The 22,315-nt window shown below is 35.3% G+C and overlaps 1 protein-coding gene across 1 annotated transcript; it reads left to right on the top strand.

Moving 5' to 3' along the window:
- The first annotated feature begins 1,807 nt into the window (after window positions 1-1,807).
- Window positions 1,808-12,334, top strand: LOC107045283. The gene is made up of 12 exons (XM_015267498.1): window positions 1,808-2,086; window positions 3,404-3,514; window positions 4,674-4,793; window positions 4,862-5,420; window positions 5,511-5,665; window positions 5,796-8,015; window positions 8,146-8,648; window positions 8,826-9,662; window positions 9,786-9,921; window positions 10,065-10,254; window positions 10,405-10,671; window positions 10,774-12,334. The coding sequence occupies exons 3-12, from the start codon at window positions 4,708-4,710 to the stop codon at window positions 11,023-11,025; spliced, it is 5,205 nt and encodes a 1,734-aa protein (XP_015122984.1). The 5' UTR covers window positions 1,808-2,086; window positions 3,404-3,514; window positions 4,674-4,707; the 3' UTR covers window positions 11,026-12,334.
- Window positions 12,335-22,315: the final 9,981 nt, after the last annotated feature.

Here is a 22,315-nt window from a genome sequence, read left to right as displayed (position 1 = left end):
TGGCCCACGAATGAGAATCAACTTCCTTGTTTCTGAGCAAAAATTCAGTTGAGTTCATTGACACTGTGGAATAATCACGTTGTTTTATCATGGTGAAATTGACTTTTTTCTTTGTCAATAAGTATTATGGCAATAAATGGAGCGCATTCTTCTCCAATATCAAATAATGGTTTTAGCTATGATGTTTCATATAAAACGATTGGAATAAGAATTTGAATTTGAAAGTGCAGAGTCAGAGTGAGAGTGAGAGAGTTTGACGATAGTAGCCTTTAAAAGTCATCACGTTTATTCATCAATTTTGATGACCTCAGTGGCACTCTAGTATCATGTCACAGAGACAAGAGGGGAGAAAAGTGATGATAATGATGACTAATACGTCTTTTTCCATCTACTTCCATTAAATAAATTTACCAAAATTATCGAATTCTATCATATGGGATGAATTTATACTGAAGAAAAGAAGGAACTCGACGTCCTTGGTTCTACGGCAGATGGTCAGCAAGAGACGGAGGTATACGAGGTGTACGTCTCAAATAGTATATACATTGAGTATGTAGACATATGTACCCTGTCTACATCTTATTCGCAGCTCTTTTCCATTTTTTTTTTTCATGCTCAAAATATTAAGAGTCCCAACTCAAAACGCCACGGTTAGCATATATGCTATATTTACGCACAATATGATGAAATAAAACACTACCAGCAATCCATGGAAATAGATATGTTATTTATTTAACTAAATTGTTATTCCATCATAATATGTACGAGGGCAGATGAAAAATGTAAGCTCCATTAATTAACATTCTTCGGGCTCGTATGATGAGAAATGAAATTCTTGTCGTTTGTTGACTACCACTGATGATTTAAATGAACCAAAGTGGAAAATTGATAGTATTCACAGGAATTGACTACATAATCAATGATTGAAATGATATGTACATGCTGGGAATGATAAGTGAGATTTTTAGATTATAACGACCTAGCATTGAACTCACTAACTCACCGACTTCACCCGGCGTTCAAGTCATCCTAAAATATACATAGATGATGCGTATATCCAGTACAATCAATTTGTTATATCTATATGTATACGAGCTTTATATATATTTTAATACTACATGATAGTCTCGTTATTGGTTGGACAACCTTTTATATTACAGTGCGTAAGGAAGCCTAAGGATTAATGATATTATTTGACAATAACATCCGTCATTCTACTTTCGATAAATGAAAACGGTGGAAAAAGAAAAAAAAATCTATATGTAGATAATATATGTATAAAATGAAGACATAATCAGTTTAGTGAAGGAAAATTATTATATTTTGTGGTGTGCTTTTCTTATTTGCTTATTTCGTTCCTACTGTAACATTAGAGCCGGCATGTGCGAGTAGAGGATTGAAGCCGGTATAGCGGTCGTTTGCCTTGGGTTGCCTTCAAAGCGTCATCGGTAGTGTATAGTGGTGGAGAACGCTCGATCCTGATTCTGAGTCCGTCCGGTTTCCGCCGCGCGCATTCCATCCACCATCACACTCTTATGTCTTTCTTTTTTCTCAACGACGAACGAGTGATGTTGTGCTTTGTACTGTATAGTGCTTCTTAGTATATGTATATCCATGAACTCATCGCATACATACCCCACTCTCAACAAATATCGAGATTTAACGATTATACTCGAAGCTGACTCGACTCTCCCCCACTTTGGCCCGAGAATGCACTCGGTAATCTTCGGCACCAGTCGTACATTGACATTCGCCTAGAGTGGTTACCAGCTTACCGCGTAAGACGCGTGTTGGAGCTGGAATTAGTGATTCTGCTACCCTGGAATTTAACTCCCTCAGCAGATTCTTCTAATTTAAAAAATTTACGGAATCTTGAATGTCAATAACGATCATGACTATCAGTGAAAAAACTTATTGGATTTTTCATAAAATGTGATCAATGTGAAGAGAAGTGTCTTACCACATAATGATGAAGTTTATAAGTTTATTTGTTGTGCTATTATGCCCCGTAATACTGAATCTTTGATTGTTTAAAATTAATTAATAAACAAGAGAGCACACGAACTGGAATTCTGCATTTCTACAGGTATCGTATACTCGTTCAATTTTACTTTTCACACTTTCCGATTAAGTGATCTTACGAAGAATTAGCATTCATTACCAAATTGAAGAGAACATACAGAAGGGGAATCCGAGCATTAGTATTTGGAAATTTATACTTGAAAGAAAATTGCAATCTTTTTTTTTTTTTAATTTGAATTTCATTGGTGGAGTAATGTGAATCGTTAATGAGCCCTCGGGATATTTATTTCACATAGTTTACAAACGTTAATCAATGTACATTGAGTAGGGGGCGGTTGAGAAGTGGAGTTACTTTGCGACTTGCCTTCATTGTCTCTCCGTGGCGACCTCGGCGTTACTTTCTACTAAAGCAGCACTCCCATGCTCCCCATGATAACTTTTTCTCCTTTTCTCTCTCCCTCCTCTTCTTCTACTTCTTCTTCTTCTTCTTCTTCTTCGTCTTCTTCTTCTCCTCCTCCTCATCTTCCTTCTTCTTCTTATTCATTCTCCGTTTTCCTTTTGTGCACTTTACCTTTTTCCGTTTCTTATATATATACTTATATATTCTTATATATATATACACTTGATAAGTATTACATGTGCACCCCAAATTATTTCCATTAAATGAATCGAATCATTTAATTTTCATGGCGGCATGGCTTTTTTGGCTCAAATGTATGACTATGGCCGCATTCCCCGAAATTTCATTAGTGCAAATCAATTGTCTGTGATTGTCTGATTCAGTCGGGAAAGAATTTTACAAAATTACAAAATGCGGAATTAATAACTGTGATGATAATCACATGGATAAAGAGATCCATTAATTTATTGAACTTATCATGATATAAAGCAACAAAAGGGCCAAGAATTCATCGAGTAACTGACAAAAGATTACAATATACAATGTATATCTCAAATGGCTTCAAGGTCTGTATAGTTAGCCTGCCTTGGAAGGAAACAAATGCATATCGAAAGTTGTACAACTGGTTTTCCATCTTTTGGCTGCGTATTTAGAGACTTGAGAATATTAGCGTGATCTATCAACAGAAAATTTAGCGTCATTGGCCAAACATAAAGCTTGCACATCTTCTTTTCCATTTCTTCTTTTACATTATTCCTGACTAAGCATGATATTTGGTGACATCGCTCAAATGTAACACCTACAGCTACAAGCGAGCGATAAACTTTATGAATGAGAAATATAAGGTGGTCCTGCCTGGTTACTAAGAATAGAGCGCGCAATAATCTATGCATATTAGTGAAAAAACACTCGTCGCAAATTATTACTATATTCATCACAATATTGTTTTTTTTTGTCTAATGTTCGCGAATTTGAATATAGCGTAGTTTTCAACACAAAGAAGGAGTTACAAAAGCAAGACGCCAGGGCAAGGCTCGCTGTCAAGGGCGCCAACTCGGTCTACCATGCATGCCTCTACATCGTGTTCATTCGGTTCGTATACTATACTCTCTTTGCCATAAGTAAGCTATTTTATTCCCTGAAGAACTTACACCGTATTATGTATTATGTATCTTTATTTTCCTCAATAATACTATGAAAACATACATACAGGAACATACATGTACAGGAATATTGACCGACAAATGTATGTTTTAATAATTATTTTTTCTCCATTTTAAAGTTTTACAAGGCTCCCTATGTTTATTATAAAAATTAACAAGTGTGTACCTACACCCGCGATCTTGGAATATTTTGCACCATTAGTACCTATCCTATTGATTTTTTTCTCGTTTAAAATTAATATATTCTGGATACACCAAATAATCAGATGAAGAATGAATTGAATGCTTATTTTTGTTGTTATTCAACACAAGCCCACAGAACTGAGGCCCAGGAGATGATTATACTTTTGCATACGACACAGATTTTGTTTTTTTTGTGCTTTTTTTTTAATGCGTTAACGATCACTAACAATCGTTTGACCGCTGTGTCCACCCACTTGGAACAACTCGGTATAGAACAATTCTATATTTGACCGAGACAACGTGGAAATTTACGGACGAATGACGACAGTTCCCATGCGCTCAACCTCTATCCTAATGTATCCATATATGTGGATCATGCGGACCTTACAGGTAGACGTCGTGTCCGTGTCTTCGCCAGCAACTCTTCAACTACTTCAGAAACCGTTACCTAACCTCATCCGATATATTCACTACTGTCGTCCTTTCTCCCCCTTTCCTTGTTCCACGCAACGTGTAGATGGTACCCAACAACATCCATCTGAGTTTGTACAGTCTCTCCAGCAATTTAATCACACTGTTTACTCTTTTCTCATTTCTTAGGAATTTTCAGTGCTTTTTTATATTGGTATTTGATTTTTCTTCCTTTTGAAGCTATATACTTTCCGGGCGCGTCTATTTATTTGCATATGTATCATATCAGCATCCATCATGAAATTGATTTTAAAGAAAGAATAAAGAAGAAATGCTGTAATATGTAAGATTTTTAATTATTAGTAGATATCACTTTTCCAAGAAGTGACATTTATTATCATTTATCTTTGAGTTCGGCATTGTCACTATGACCCAAAGGAGCATCAGATAATTGTTTGGATAATTGGTCAATTCCTTTTTTTTTATCATTTCAGCGATATTTCAGATGGCGGAACTACGAGCAACGCGATGACGGAATTTCAACCGTCTTTATCAGGATATCGCGGCCAGGATGAGGCTTCGATTCCTTCCAATAGTGATGAAAATATCTACAGGTATGTGGAAGAAAGATGCTATTTTTATTAGTTATTATGATTTTACTGTCAACTTTTCCACATTTCAGATACAGCGGAAGTGTTGGTTTCGGCAGTTTTACTCTTGTACATGATGGGGGGCGAGATGCAGAATCGCCGCCACCTACACCACCAGTTCGGGATGCATCAAGCCTCAAGAGTGTCTGCTATGGCCCGGGTCATGAGAAATATCCATCCTGGCCGAGTAGCAGAGAGAGTGAAGAGAAAAATGCCTCCTGCAATCTAACACTAGGTTCACACAGATCTAAATCATGGACTGATCATACCAATTATCCAAAAGAAAAACTAGTTCAATACACAAGACCGTTGACAAAACGTCCGATCCCAACATTTACTCATCAATTAAAGACCGTGATGGAGAAGTGTGAAAAAATACCAGCAGAATCTTTTGAATCACGCAAAAGTTTTGCCAACAATGAACAACATCGAGCGCTGAGACTGTGGCCACGCGTTGATCGAGAAGGAAAATCATATGGCGATTCTGAATATGTTGTACCCTCACCACCGGAGCGTGAACAACATCAACCATTACAAACACTCAATCATGCTGATTTTGAGGCATATATTCGGAATTATCCAGAATCACAAGTATGGTACAACCTTCTTGGAATAATTTTTTTATTATATATTCATGTATTTAATATTTAAATATGTCTTTAATCTATCATTCTTGTCCAGATTGATTGTTATAGCGGAACAACATTGACCCAAGAGGGTCTGGATGACTATACGAGAGTTGAGCATGCACAGCAAGCAAGCTACGCACAATCTGAAGGATACCACAGCTATGTATCAAGCCTTGATTCAACAACCAATACACCATTCTTAGATCGGTAAAACACTGAGATGAGCAAAAAAAAAAAACATCAACAAAGTTGATGTATTATATTTTAATATTCTAATTCCCCCCCCCCATTTTGAATTTCTTTTTTTTTACTTTTTCATGTACTGATGTGTATTAAGACTAAGGAGAGATAGTGAAGCAGTCACACACAGGTCTAACTTATCTAACTGGGAAGATATATCCCATGAAGGCAGAGATAGTGTTGTGACAACATCAAGTGGGGGCAGTGCATCAAGTAGCGAAACATTAAAGTGGCATGGATCATTATCCGATGTTAGTATATCTTCGGGGCTTCAAGCACGTCGTTTAAATTCTGAAAATTGGAAGCATACATCAATATCTGATGTGAGCAGTGTCGATGTCGACGAGAGTATTCAAAAATTAACACGTGCCAATGACTGCAAGTGTCAATCGAGTAAAACTAAACTCAATGGAAAATCAACTAAAGTTATTGGAAATACAGAATGCTTATCAGGAGTAATTAGTCAATGTACTTTTGTCAATAATGGCACATGTCAAATGCCACTCATATCTAAAGATGATTATACCGGAGATGGATATTTCAATAGAAGTGAGACAAATTCTTTGCTACATACAACAAGTGTATCAAAATCAAGTGCGAACGAACATAAAGAAGATTGGGATATAAATGAGGATGGTGTGCCTAACGGTGATCAAATAAACGTTACTGTAAATGGCACTAGTAAACAGCTAATTGCCCACAGTTCAAGAGTTCAAACGCCACAGAGACATCACTCTGAGAGTATTTTGTACTTGGACAAGAAACGCAATCAACGAAAATTCCATCCCCTATCATCCCTATCATCCCCGTTGGCAGTTCATAATAATCAAACAATAAGAATTTCTCCTTTATCTTCTCAACAAACTCATCTTTCGGTCTCCGATCGAGTTGATGAGTTGGAGAAGCAACAGCAACAGCAACAAATAAGATATACTTACTTGGACCCAGATAAACGCCATCGAGTATCAGATCCAACTCTCAAAGCTATTCAAAAGAAAGCGCTACTATCTTTCTACGAAAGGCATCATCAATCCTCTTGGAAATCTGAGCCTCAACTGATACCAGGTGGTCATGTATCTCATAGTTCGCCACCTCAGCCATTATTTCAATCAAAACTAAATTCCCCTAGACGGGCTAGTTCAGCTTCTGACTATGCTAATAGTAATTGGCGTAATAAAAATAGCAATAATAATAATAATAATAATAATCAGCAGCAGCAGCATCAGACGAATAAAAAAACCATTTCATCAGATTCACTCGATCCAAAACATAAACATACTAACAGCTGTGGAAGTCTTTCAAGTGCTTTGGTAGGACCCATGATCATTGGAACAGCTATTTCCATTGATGACTGGGTGCCAGAAAGACCGCCTAAAAAACCACATTTAAGATCACTTTATACTGATCGAATACCGAGTCCAGATCTACCCCCACCTTCTCCACCACCTGTTACTGAAAATGAAGTATTCAATTGTGATGATCCCCTGCCTCCTCCACCTACGGAACTGCACGATGGTATTCCAGAATTATGCAAAACTAATATTCAATGTACAGATAATACCCATGTGGCTATTAATGGAAATAATAATTCTATACGACGATTGAAATATGAGAAAAAAATGACGATAAATACTAATAACGATGAGTTCACTCAGGTATTGTTAAGGCAATCCGACAAAGGACTTATTCCAAATAACCATCCGACTCACCCAATTGCAAGTGGAAGATCAAGTTTCCGCTATCCATCATCAAAATGTATGGGCGAAATAAATAATGTCAAATTATCATCAAAAATTTCTGATATGTCCCAGGAGTATGGTATTGTAGGAAGAAACTACGAACGCGGTGGGCCTAAAGAATCAACCAAATCGTGGGGATACACTGGGCGCATTAATCGTGACACGGCCAGTCTCACGTTGGGTCAAAAACCTCAGCCCCAAGTTTCTAGAAATCACTCAGTATCCATCAGTGGGCAAACTCCAAAACTTAACTATTCAACACAATCAGAGTCGGCAAACAATTATCAATATTCCAATCCAAATTCTGTACACAAGTTGCTTGAGAATAACTCAAAGTCCTCAGAAGATAAAATTCTAAAAAAGTACGACGAATTATCGCAATATTTTTCGTATTATCAACAGCCAACTAACTATCCCTCACCAATCGAAAGCACTGATGCACAGAGAAATTCACAAATATCACATGCACATTTGAATTCATTATCACCTCCGCCATTGGCTCCACGACAAAATATGCCTGGTGTAAAGTCACTGCCTCCACCGCCCCGTCCAGCACCACCCGTGCAAATGTTTCACAGGTGAGTGCTGTCGTTCGAATTCATCAATTCATTTTTGCAAGACGCAAATTTCACAATACAATACAAACATATACATATCTTTTATTAATTACAATACAGATATGCTAATTATCTAATATATTCATTTCAGAAAACCCTCAAAGACTTCACATGCAATACATAAACATGAACGAGATCCAACAGATAACAATAAACGTTATAAAAGCAGTACAATGGTACAAAAATGGCCAATATACCAAAAACGTGATAATGCCTTCACACGCCAAATTTCGTCACGTCATCACAACAATGATAACTGTAACTCATCAACATTTTACCACAGCCAGACACTTGATCGAACAATTAATGAAAATAAAAGCATTAATCACAACGGGATGATTACTGAGAGGCTACTAAATGGGTCATGCGGAATTTTTCCAAAAAGTGCAAATGCGACATCTGACAATAATAACATTAATATGATCATGGCTAACCATGAATGCCAAAGTCATTCAGAGCATTCATCCAATGAGCATGAAAGTACCCCAAATAATTATAAAACTGAGAGATTGGTATTAAATGGCGTTGAACCATTCAATGATGGAAGTAGTCATTTGGGAGAAGGCGGAAATCATTCAGTTGTAACTACAATAGGTAAAAACAAAAAAAAATCATTTATTTGATTGATTATTTTTCTATTAAAATTTTAACCAAAAGAACTGCAACATTTGGATATCGATAATTTACGTTAAAACATCTTTGCACTAGCTGAAATTCCAATTGCAAAATTATACTGCTATTATGAATAAAAAAAAAATTATAAAATTTCAGAAATTACTGGAGATCATCATCGTGGACAAAAGGTAACCATTGAGATGACACCGAATAATGCCCAATGCGAGGATTCTAAAAATGCATATCTTAATCACCGGCACTCGGCAGCAGGTTCTGTCAGTGAAATTGATGTTGAAAATATTAGTGATGAAAATATGAATACAGCATCTTCTTCATTGTTGCCCCAATCACTTGAATATGCAGACTCACATGATAATAATGAAAATAGGTCAATGACATCAACGAGCTTCTCTTGCCCCGGACCTAAAGAAACGATTAATTACAGTAATCTCGATTCCGACAATAATTTAAAAAATTCATCTCAAGTGAACGATGATGTTATTGAAAGCATACTGCAGCATGAGAACCCACTCCGTGATGGCTCTAGTCAAAAAAAAAATTTATGGACAAAGTCTGATGTTTGTCAGGTCGAAAGTGTTTCTGCAAATGCATCAAGAAAAACCCCACCGGCTAAATCTAGGTCTCCATTATTATCAACTAAGTTGAAGATGTCTGACCTTTCGTACTCACCAGTGTCATCATCGTCTTCTCCAATTGATAGTAGATTCTCGCCATGCGTATCACCTCAACCTGGAATTGAAGAATTGAGGCTTCTTCAGAGGACCGAAGTAGTTCTCAGAATTAATGCCACACTTGATGCTGCTTCACAAACTGAAGTCATTAATATTCACCCAGTTGAACCAATAGATGTCAATAGCGAAAGAATTATTCCAGAAATGAGAAAAAAATTACCCGAGGAAATTGAGTGCGATGAATTGAGTAAAAATCTTGCCAATCAACTGGGACCTCATGACAAGCTGGTTCCAATTTTAGGTAGCTATTAATATTTAATATATTTTCAAATATATTCATTTATTCAAAATTTCAACTACTCAGATGATTTAATTCATTGATGAATCAAGAATGATATGATGATTGATGATGATTTTTTTTTAGTACCAACACCAGACCACAAAAGATCATCAGATTATGTTTCCGACCTTTTTCGAATACAAACCACCTTACATCCTCGTTTCAAATCAACACAATCGCACTTGCCGGAAATTGATGCTGAAGTAGGAGAAGAACACCTGCAAGTATTCTCAAATTATTACTTTTAATGAAAGAGAAGAAAATGAAAACGTGAAAATGTGGAAAAAATGTGTTCATTTTCCGATTCATGTTTTTCAGTTAAATTGATCCTTTTATTATTTTATATTTTCTTTTATCGAGTAGGAATGGAAGAGCTTCAATAAATAAGACAACCGTTCCACTATCTTCAACATCAGAATATTTCACCATTTCGGAATGTAAAGCTAGATTTCTTGCTAGATATTCACACCAAATTATGGATGAAGAACCTGCAAGAATAGATGAGCTATCAAGCAGTTGTGGTATCAATAGTTTCGATCTCAGGCAGAAAAAGGTAATGATGGCATTAATTTAAATTAATTGTTATTTCATTTAGTCTCGATTAATAACGTAATATAGAAAACTGAATTTTCAATAGATTGACTTTCACAATAACATGAATTATTCGTGAATGTAATTGATGAATATAAATTTTCCTTTTAAGGAGGAACTTGTACTCAGGTTAGATCGCAAAGTCGTCGTATTACGAGCTGAACAGGAAGCTGTGCGTGAAGAAGACGAGACGAATGAAGCACTTGGAGCAAAAGTGGCAATGAGAATTTCTGCAGTAGCAAGGCCAACTGAAGTCTCTAAATTCCGATTACATATTGAAGAAGTTGGCAAGATTACAAGTCTACTGCTGGGTTTGAGTGGCAGATTAGCAAGGATGGAAAATGCATTGCATGGAATGCCCCCTGATCATCCTGAAAAGGTAATTTATTTTAAATTAATTTATGTCAAATAAGTTTCATTCCATTACAATGATTGAAACTTATTGAATGTATTTATATTAATTAAAATTTATTCTCATCAGAAAATTTTGGAAAGTAAACGGGACAAATTGCTTGAACAACTTGAAGAAGCCAAAACTCTAAAAATTAATATTGACAAACGCAGTTCGAATGTCTCTGCAATTTTAGCAAAATACTTGAATGATGAGGAGTTCGCTGATTATCAACATTTCATCAATATGAAGACAAAATTGATTATGGATAGTCGAGAACTTCAGGATAAAGTTAAACTAGGTGAAGAACAACTGTCAGCGCTCAAAGAAGCAATTGAATAGTTTCATCAGATATGCAATGAGACAAATAAAATCGAACGAGTGCTGTGATTATAATGGAAAACTTGTGAAAAAATTTACATTATTCCTACAATGATAACTCAGTATAATGTAACCGGGAAATTACGAGACTATCATATATTTTGCTATTGATTTTTAAATTTTCAATTTTATTACTCATTAACTGTGGAGTACCAGTGAAACTCCATAAAACTCTGCAAATTTTCAAGTTCCTAGTCCTTGTTAAGTGCCCCTTATTTCAACAATAATCCTTACTCCTTCTTCATCGTTCATTAAACTATTATCAATCAACTGCTTCCTAAGCTTCGTCTGTATAATGAACATAATTTTTATTAATATGTTAATTTATTTCTATAATTGATGGATTATCCAAATTCTAATTTATTGAATTGAAAGAAATTTATGACTTGTAGCTCGGTTGTTTGAAAAAAATGGGAATTTACCATTATTATGACTCAAAAAAAATTGTGCCTAGTGCAATATTGTGCAATACCGTAAAATTCTGACCGAGTAATAATGTAGTTGAAGATTTGGTTAATCAAAAAACCCTATTCTTGGGATTTTTATGGATTTATAATGATACAGCAGAACGCTGTAATTCCCCTAAGTGATTGGATTTAAAGTTTTAGTTTTCCTTTGTTCATTGCTTTTGCAACTCTTCCTCGTGATATTTTCAACAACCAATATCTTTCCATGTCATAGATGTGAATTTATTAGCCAAAATTAATTGTCATCTAATATTCCAGTGAAATTTCACTGAACGCTTGTGATCATAATTATTTTTATTACTATTATTACTTTTAAAACATGGTGAATAATTATTATAGTTACTTTTCAGTTATTATATAATATATAGTATTTCATGATTTCACGACGAAAAAATGCGAAAAAAAATGAACGAAATTAAAGACTCAAAGGCCTCGTAATGGTATTAGTTTTTAAAGTATAAAAAATTTCGTGAAATAATAGTTATATTTTTCTACGAGTTTTTGATTATTTTTCATCAGTCGAAAAAAAATGAAACAAGTGTGCAGATTTTGAGAGTATAATAGTCAACGTTGCCTTTATCACTTCTCCGTACTAATATTTAAAGTAATATCAATTTATGCAGCATCTGTAGAGTAATCAATTTGTACATAAAAAAAAATCACCGAAAGTTATAATAATATAATATAAATGATTAGTTTGGTGCTATAAATTAATGATGATTGTAGTATCATTTTGTACACCACCAGAATCCATGAAGTAGTGGATCATAATGTAAATATATATATTTTTGTTATGATAGGCATTTGAAGTTTGGTTATTTCCATTAGGCAAGCAACATTCTTAATTATTCTATACATATGATCTTGAGAATAGTTCCATCCTTTAATAGACTGATCCTATAGTAGTATAAGCCGCTACTATGGCGTGCGCCCCCCCCCCCATCTACAATTACTTCGACCCCACCTCGTTGCTGATCAGAGTAGCACATGTTATAGCAACAAATTTTTGTGTAATTTATGCATTCATCTCTTATCAATGCTATATATTTTTTCGTACTGTTTTTCAATAAAATAATGATTCTCATGAAAATTTCCTGAACAAATCTATGCAACTGTAATTTCCAATTATTAAAAATTAAAAAAATACATCTTCTAATTTGTCTCACATGACATGTTGTAGAAGAATTTTAATGAAATCACGGATGCTTCAGTTACTCCATGCCGAGCGAGCAACTGAACAACTGGACTTGATTATTTACATAAATGCACTTCCATATTTGAGAGTAGATAGATTTTTCTGGCAAAATTCATGGCAATTTTTGACTATTATTGCCAAAATATCGTTGGAAAAATATACAAGAAGAAAGAGCGTAAAACAGAAAAAGCCCTTAAGCATGAAATTCTTACCAATTATTATGAGACCCTCCTTCCCAGTCGTCCCTCGCCATTAGAATTACAAATACCTGAGCCTATATAAGTGCATCTTGAATACGAAGCTGAAAGCAGGCAGTATTAGCCTGAACCACGGCACGCGCCTTGGGCACAAAACGTCGCAGCATTCTTCGCACAAGATTTTTAATGCCACACATTTTCACAAGAAACTCTTGAGCCTTAGGGGTATCGTTCATTCCAATGTGTCCTGAGTAATGTCCTCTGTGGTGATGACTAGAGCAATATATTTTAACATTGTATGCTTATAGATGATCACCAAAGTTTTAAGGCCTCCGTCATCAACAGAAATGATGATTTTTTTCATGAGGTTATTTCTGAGGAATAATTTATTCGAAAGTAATTCACATTAAGAAGACGCAGAATTATTTTGAATGAATCAATTTAAAGGATGTCTGTAGCATAATTCTAGGAGTTTGATTACATATCCCTGTCCCTTCGTTCGCACCCCGTATCTGACAAGTTTGCCGTGAATTACAACCGAACTGCATCACCAGAAGAGTGGTTTGTAGTTTCAGATTGTTTGGATTGTTTAGAAACTAATTTGCCACAATCAATTGTACATTGACATCCTCCAAAATTGAATTAGTTTGCAAAAGGTTTCAAAGTATATACTGTTTCACAGATTCCGACAGTCCGAGTCGTCAGCAATTGAATAGACAAAGCGATAAGCTTTCAACACCCACTTAAGTTAAATAACTGCAAAATTCAGTATTTTTTAGTTGCTAGAGATTTTACAAACACACACCCTAGTATTAAACATACTTGCTATTTACTTGGTTGAACTCACTTGAATATATACACACAGAGAATGCATGTGGCTGGCTTTGTGGTGAAAATTTCCAAAGAAAAATAATAACTACAAAATTTATGGTGTATAATGCTTCTCGGTGGATATATCCCTTGTCTCACCAGCCACAAAACCCACATCGTAGATATTTTTTAGTCGTCATAATATGCCTCAAGCCATTGTTATTTTCATCCTAGCTATGCCTGTAACGTGTATTATTTCTCCGCAATTTTATGTAAAAATTCTATTTTCATGGAGAAATGTGAAAATGGAAATTATAAGTGTCAGTTATATCATCACTACAGAGGGCTTTATTCACATTCGTAATAGAATGCTTTAGCATCAAATGGCAATCATTACAAGTCAATGTATTGGGGAAGAGCGCAGCAAAGTAGATAACTCGGAATAATACTGTCAATTAAATCGCCTCTTGGGAGCGATTATATTTACACAATTCCTTACTTATAAGTTGAAAAGAATATCTTTCATGTATCGTATCAGGGGATTGCATTTATATTTCATCAAATTAACATGACCTCACCTCTCGTCAATCATTGGTCAAACACTTTTACACAACAATTGTCTGACTGTGTCTCTCATTGTCTTTTGAAAGGATCAATTCAAATTTATCTCGATTTAATTACTGAGATTATTCATTATACAATGAAAGTTTAATGTGACATCAAACCATAAAACACAGATCGATAAATAATAGAAAAATGAATATGAACTGATGCATTTTCGCACTACCTCATAATTTTCAGAAGATACAAAAATGAAAAATTAATTGAATTTCAATAAAAAGTTGAATTTCATATGATAATTGAATTGTCAATACAACTAATATATGCATCAAAAGTTACAGTATCAAATTATTTGAAAGAATCCATTAATTATTCGTGGATCCCTCCTGATTCTTCATATTTTTTCCATCATTTATTATGTTGAAATTTTTACTTTTTTTTTTTTTTTAATATCCTTGCAAAAATATAAAGTCCTGAAAAAATAGAAACAAATACATGTTAAACGGTTAAATACGATGTTCTGTATATACTACTATATGTCTGAAGTTTTACAACAGTTTTGCGACTACAGCAATTTGGAAGTGCAACGAACGGAAGAAAAGAAAAGTTTGTTCGAGCTCTGAATAAATCTATGGCTAATACCAAGTATCCTTAGTTGAAGTATAGTAAGAAGATGGGAGGATGCTGTAAAGACGGCCGAAAAGAGGTCTTACTTCTTCAGATCTGGTTGCCTGGAGCTGAAAATATGTAAGGCCTTGCGTGCAGTTAAGTGGAGGCGTTTGCGAGTCAGGCACAAGGAGGGTGAAGGTGGTGGCGTTGGAGGCATTTTACCATGCTCTTTCTTGGTCTTTTCATCCACTGGCCTTTGGTATCCCAGTGGAGGAGAGAGTGCCTCACCCACCTGTCTGCCGGCAATCTTCTAGTAGCCTTGGGCTACCAGTTCGCGGCTACCAGAGGCTACTCTTTAGCTACCAACGTCCGGTCACTAACTCTCCACATTTTTCATTATTCCTCTTATATTTTCATAATCCACGGAGCATTTTTATGATTTACTTATGCATTATTCTTTAAGCTTTTTACATATTTTTCAAATAATCGTGCAAATATTGAATTTTTTTTTTGGTCTTCAATGATTAACTCAGGAATTGAATAAATTGAAATTGAATGCTCTCTCTTTCTCTGTTTTGCGTTAATTTCTGGATATAAGAGTTAAATTTAAACTTTATTTCAGTTCAGTATGACTGAAACCGAGGAATGATAATATTTTCAAGTTCATGCGGGGCAATGGAAGATTGATGCGTGCATGCATACAGCTCACGGATATTAGCGTGCCAGAGAGTATTAAACAGCGTGTTTTTTACTCGTCTCCTTTTCTTTCCTCTCCATTATCTCGTATCTTGCTTTCTTTTCGTTCATTCGGCACCTCTTATTTTGATTTCTTTTCAGCTTGAGGTTGAAGAAGAAAAGAAATATATCTACCTTTGTCATACCACTTTACCCGCCCACTAACCAGCTTCATCCCTCTAACTGTGGAGTGCACATACCCACCTGTAAAATTCAACTTACTGCAACAGGTGAAGAATATAGGGTAAAAGGAAAGATCACAACAGTTGCGTGTTTGCGTGCGTAAACGAAATATCCAAACGTTAATGCATCCCGTCCCACTCGCTTCAATAATTCCTTTTGTTTTAATCCCCTAATTTAATAAATGAGTGAATGTATCCTCCTTTTTCACTGTATAACGACACAAAATACTGAAAATTCATTTAACACTGCCAACAAATTGGTCAGAATAGAGAATCACTAGAATCAGGAGATTTCAATGCTTCAATGCAACTACTGTTCAATATATAGTTGTTATAGTTTGCTGGCTGTTGCAGTTCTATATTCATCACAAGTTGTGAATGTGAAAATGAGACAACAGCCGAAAGATGCCCATATTTAAAGATCCAATTATTTAGATATTTTTGATGAAGCTGTAAATATCCATTTTTTTTGCAGTCACGAGCTAGTATAACATAAAAACATAAAAACAGTGTTGACAAAAATTAATTCAATATATGGAGAAAGGAAATACGGAAGAAAATTAGCAAACAACATTTGCACGAAACTTAGAATAGCCTAAAAATTTTAGACCAAGGAGAAAGGCAAAACAAATTCTTAAGATAATTTATAAAACAATGCCACATCCCACAGACTTCTACCGTGTCTGTCGACTGGTACTCAATATTATAATAGCTTTATTATCATTAAATGTTAATCACCCAGGATGCTATTTATTAATTGAAATACATCCTTACATTTTGAGAAATTCTATCAATAATTTGCCAATCATACAATAACTTATAAACTATATTGTCATACTGTCATTGCAATTATAATTGTCCTCTCTACTCTCACCATAACGAGTGATCATGATTCATTATTTGATTTTTCTCTTCATATCACGTAGGAGTTTATTATCATTGTTTTTTTTTTAAATATCAACATAATAGTTGTGGGAGTCGTTCTATTGTGTCTTTTGGTGTTATTAACCATCCTACCTATTAGACAATTATATACGCTTGTCCTTCACTCAATGAATATTCGATTGCTTGGTGATGGTTTTTTTCACTTATCAGAGGATTCCTAACAGAGCAAAGTTTTTTTTACTAAAAAATACACCAAATTCTAGTCATCGGACATTGTTTACCAATTTCTCACAATTGTAATATTTATTAATTTAAAGTTAAATTTTTGGGTAAGAGATTATAATGGTGATTATTGCAACTATGCTTCAAGAAATTGTCAAGTCTAACGGTTTTGCGCATTATATTAATGGAAGTAGATACACGAGTATATAATATATTAGGGTTTGAATTGACTATTGAATGAAGAAATGTTCCGCACCCATGACTCTTGGTCCGAATTCCCACCGACCCCCCACATTCCCATAGCATGGGACACGAGAGAACTTGTAATTTTGGCGGGAGAGACGCTTGCGCAGCATCACTAGCAGCTTGCCCAAATTCCCACACAAACAATGATAATGCTTGCGCATGTGCCTTCTTCAAATTCCCACCCCTCGTGTTCTTCGTTACCCCAACAACCCCAACTAGAATTACCCCTCCTTGTTGCCTTAATGACTCCCCCCTCCCCCTTCATACTTGAAAAACCAGCTCTTTTATTTCCGTTTTTTTTTCTCCGTCTTATTCAATGACACAATGAAAAGAAATAATTCACGCACCTGGGAAACAAAAATTCCCCTATATTCCATCGTGGGAGCCTGTGATTTTTTTTAGACAGGTTCAAAACATTGATCTTAGAAATTGCATAGATTATTTTTACTACTTTCATTTGTCCCTACGAACTCTAATTAGTTCGTATTTTGTTTTTATCAGAGTTGATATGAGTTGTTGCGAATAGTTGGAAATATAAGCGTAGAATATACTTGCGTACCGAGGTCACAAGACTCTATGATCAGATTCCAACAACACGAAAGTTTTAGCATACTTAATCGATTCACTCGTATCGATGCGTAGCTATCGGTGGCAGTCATCAATGTATATATATATATATATGTACCCACTGGTTTATTATCTGCAATTCAAACCGAGTACCCAAATCGCCAATCGACTGCAGTCTTCATTTTTTATCCATTTTTTTTTCAGTAGAAACCGTGGATGGAAAACTGAAAATTTTTTAAATTGCATTGTTTTACTTCACTTTTCATCTTTTTCATTCTTCAAAATTTACCAAAAATCTATATAGAGAAAAATTTATAAGGTGATATTTCAATCCCATTTCTTTCCTTTTCCCCGGCATCCCGCGAAAATACGCACCCCTTGGTTTCTCTCAAGGATAAAGTACATTCAGGTGAGCACGTGACGTCATAAATACTTAGGGGAGGAGGAGAGTGCAGTATAGAAGAATGTATGTTAAAACAGCTGCGTTAAGTTTTCTCACGGGTTCAAAAGCCATTGCGAGACAATTGAACTTGATTCCTATCCTCCACAGCCAAGTCCAAGCATAAAAATATGTGAGGGGTAAATCATAAGGGGGGGGGGGGGATTTTACATCCCACTATATATTTCAACGAAAAAAAATCAAAATTCCCGAACCTCCAAAAAGGGGCTAAAATAAAGGGCTATTAAATCCGAAAATAAATATTGCAAACAGATAAATATAAACAATTTGAATGATAAAAAAATTATATTATTGTACATGTGGAAAATGTGAGGAATGAATTTTTCATTGATGTAGCCCTGGGGTGCTTAGATGAGATTGAGCAATAATCCTCCAATCGAAACCATCACTCTAAAGTCGAGCCCTGGCTTTCCAATGACAACATGAATTATGCACAATTCTCTGAAATAGTATTTTTTATGCAGTATAAAAAATACAGTATAGGATCAGTCTGACCTAGAAGCGAAATGCGCATGTTTCCTCTTGTTTTGATGATGATAAATGAAGTACAAACACTTCTTCTTAGGTATGTATCTACATATTTGCATATAAAGTTAATTAAGTGAAGGATAAAAAATTGTAATTATAAAGTTGTTTGAGAACTGTGTGGAGTGAAAAAAAATTCGACACCTGATTGCAAAAGTTCTCAATCTACAATAATAAAAAATGAACAGAGAAGGATTTTTTTTTGTTTCAAAGATGCTGATGTTATACTCGGTGGTTGTCTTGTTCGTAACCCCTCAGTTAATTAACCACTGCACCACTCTTGTCCACACTCGATATATGTGTGTATATACGAGGTGTAAGAGAAGAACATCGACGATAGCAATTAAATTAAACTGAGAGATCTTGAGTGTGCGATAGAGCGAACAATTAATCAGTGCCACGCCAGCGACAATCGGACACTTCATTAACCACGTTTGTTTTTGTATCCTCGATATTTCGTAAATATAGCTAATAATAATGAGAACAATGCTGTATACTTTTATACGTCAATCGGCAATAAAGCATTATTGTTGCAGTATAATATATCATATTCCGCGCGCAATGTATTTCTTCATGCACCATTGAAAGTTAGGCTCGTATTTCAGCCTTTAAGTGGTAATGAAGCCCTTTGCACGGGGTTGAATTTTAAAATCAATTACAAATGAATTATTATCCTTGTGGAGATCTCAGTACATAGACGTCTATTTACGGAAAAATGACTGAGCTTTCAGGAGGAAATGGCTTTAATTGAAATTTCTCCGCCGCATCAGAACCATACTGAAACTATTCATTCCTTTTGGATGCTTATTTTGGCAAACATCACTGCCATTATAATACGTAGGCTTCAGTACATCTGCCAATAGTTATACGCTAAAGAGCGAGAAAAAGATAAAGAGGGCGTTAGCTAAAGTACGGCAAGACGTAAAATATCCCCACTCTTTATGGAATCTCTCTTTTCTCCCCCTCTATGAGCCGTCCTGTCGCGTGTCCTACCTCCCACTTCTGCCCGTTATATGAACGTATACTAACGTTCATTCACTATCAAATCACTAACACATACACACTGAATCATACAGTCTCCTCCCTCTTCTAGTTTTGTGGGTAAGGGTGAGAATATAGTGTGTGGGGGGCGGGGGGGAGAGAGATTATAGAGGAAGGTATACGAGGGAATGAAACTAGTGTAGGTGTAGAGTGAACCCACCGGTTGCGCATACTGCTGATGGAGATATACATACATATACTCGGCGACTTGCATGCGCGATGCAAAGTTGGACAAAGTTTGCGTGCCTTATATTATTTTATTTCATCCGTGAGAAATCCTCATTTCCAAAAAATATACCTGCCTGCTCCATGTCAGGGATAAACTTATTTGTAATTTAACGTATATACATTATACATCCGTACACATTTCTCACATCTTTGACAAGTTGAAATTAATCTCAAGTGTTTGTTTCATGTGATAAAGTGTAACAGAATATGAAGCTTCAGCTATATGCAAATAATCATTGAATTGACCAGTGACAATAGTGCCACGCTGCCATCCTCACAGAAGGTACGATATTACTCAACATTTCATAATTCTTGTGTATAGAGAAATACAAAAGAAGCACATGAATCATCAACTTTCACATTCTTCAGCATTAGCGGGGGTGGATGATGGCTACCATTATATCGATATATACATTTGAATATAGTCACTTGAAGAATATACAAAGATATATCATGTTTAAAATGCTACTATATAAGCAGTCGTTTAAACAAGACCAACATCTCAAGTTTTTTTCATTGAACGAATAAGTATGTTTGTGTTTGTGTGTGTGTGTGTGTGTGTGTGTATATCTTACTATTATCAGTTAAGAGAAATTGAAAGAATGTATCTCTATGAGATTTATCGGCGGTCAATTTTATATGTCTATTAAATCCGCATCCGACGCAGATATTGTATATGAAAATTAAATTTTGTCTACTATATATACTGCCAACTTTAGCGAAATGTTGAGGAGGCTTCTTAACTATCAACATCATTTACTAATACTTTATGAATGACATTATCATCAGTTAAAAAGCCTCGTTAATAGCAACTAAATCGTTTCATCTTCTCTATCACTGCAGGAGGCAATTGGTAGGTAGTAAACACACAAACCATTGTGTAAAACGCATGTTACAATGTATTTCCTTGGACGAAAGTGTCGTTTTCAGTAAGAATGACCACCCGCTACTATCCTGAATTTGGTCAGTGATCCGTGTAGTTGGCCTGGAATTTATGTTGTAGGTGTCAGTCTGAAAAGATGAGAGGGAGAAACACGACTTCGATAGTAAATACCTCATCTATTATATCATGTAACAATCAAAAACCTTGAAAACGTCTTCAGCAGAGAATATAACCTCATAAAGAACATGATTTGTGCGCCATATCTTCAGCTATTAAAATATTTAAACTCATTTTTATACGGTTATAATAATAATTTCTATATATGTTGATGAGTAACAAGATGGAATTTCAATTCTATCAGAGAATTCAACAAAGAGCTATGAGAAATATTGCAGGAATATGTAACAACAACTGCTTCACCTTGAGACAAATTAAAATGAAAGATATTGAAATATATAAGCACGTTTTTGCAATGGAGATTTAAAGTAAATAGAGTGACAAGTAAACGGTGCCTATTAGTATATACAATGACTTGAAATTGGTCACGTGCATTTGCTTTATTAATATATACATCTATATATTCCGTTAGACACTGGAGAATTTCGCGGGAAAAAGTTGTTAGGAAAGACGCGTTTCTTGCATTTACATATATTCTATTTACTTACTGATGAGAGAATGTCTCCTTGAGAAGGTCCCCGCCGGAGAGTACATTATACCTACTGCTGTTAGTTTTGTGAAAAAGAAAGAAAAAAAACGTTGCAACTGAAAACATGAAGATGAATTGCAAAAGTTGATCGATTGGGGCAGATGTCATCGTTAGGATTTTTTACCCAAGAAGTTGTATAGGTAGGCGCGTGGGTTTAAGATCAAACAGCTGGATCATCTTGGGCGTGTGGCATCGTCTTTAGTCGCATGAGATATTCCTTTTTTCTGGCGTGAAAGGCACCCAGGTGCATTACCGTGTCTGTATGTATACTGATGCGAGGGTGACGGTCATCGCCTTTTTCAGAGGGCGCGTGCTGAATTTTTTTCTTATTCTTCTTCATTTTTCTTTTGTGAAAGCCATAAGTGATTCAAATACTTGTCAAATGAGTCTTATTAAGGCTAATAACGCGTGAATCGTGATGATCCATTATAAAATATATCGGTTGAGCGTGGGTTGACGCATCAATTTATTATACAATATAATTATGTTGTCATGTATACCTATTGTGCTATTAATAACGACAACATGATGCCTCAGGACTTTATCCTAGGGACACCTAACTAACTAGAACAATTATAAAGTCATTGTTCTATTTTCCAGGGGCTATATAATTGATTTCATATATTATTATACATATAATTCAAAGGTAATGGTTTTGATGCACACAGCTGAAAATTTTTCCGACTACATTTGGTATTTCTACTGCCATTTAAGGGAACATCGTCATTGAAA

Source organism: Diachasma alloeum, unplaced genomic scaffold (assembly GCF_001412515.2).
Source record: "Diachasma alloeum isolate Michigan unplaced genomic scaffold, Dall2.0 Dall_scaffold_00906, whole genome shotgun sequence".
Taxonomy (NCBI): Eukaryota; Metazoa; Arthropoda; class Insecta; order Hymenoptera; family Braconidae; genus Diachasma; species Diachasma alloeum.
This window is presented reverse-complemented; position numbering and strand designations above follow the sequence as displayed.

Coding starts and splice junctions, on each gene's coding strand:
- LOC107045283 (XM_015267498.1), top strand. CDS start 4,708: ATGACGGAATTTCAACCGTCTTTATCAGGATATCGCGGCCAGGATGAG. Junction 4,794..4,861: donor AGTGATGAAAATATCTACAG/GTATGTGGAAGA, acceptor TCCACATTTCAG/ATACAGCGGAAGTGTTGGTT. Junction 5,666..5,795: donor AATACACCATTCTTAGATCG/GTAAAACACTGA, acceptor ATGTGTATTAAG/ACTAAGGAGAGATAGTGAAG.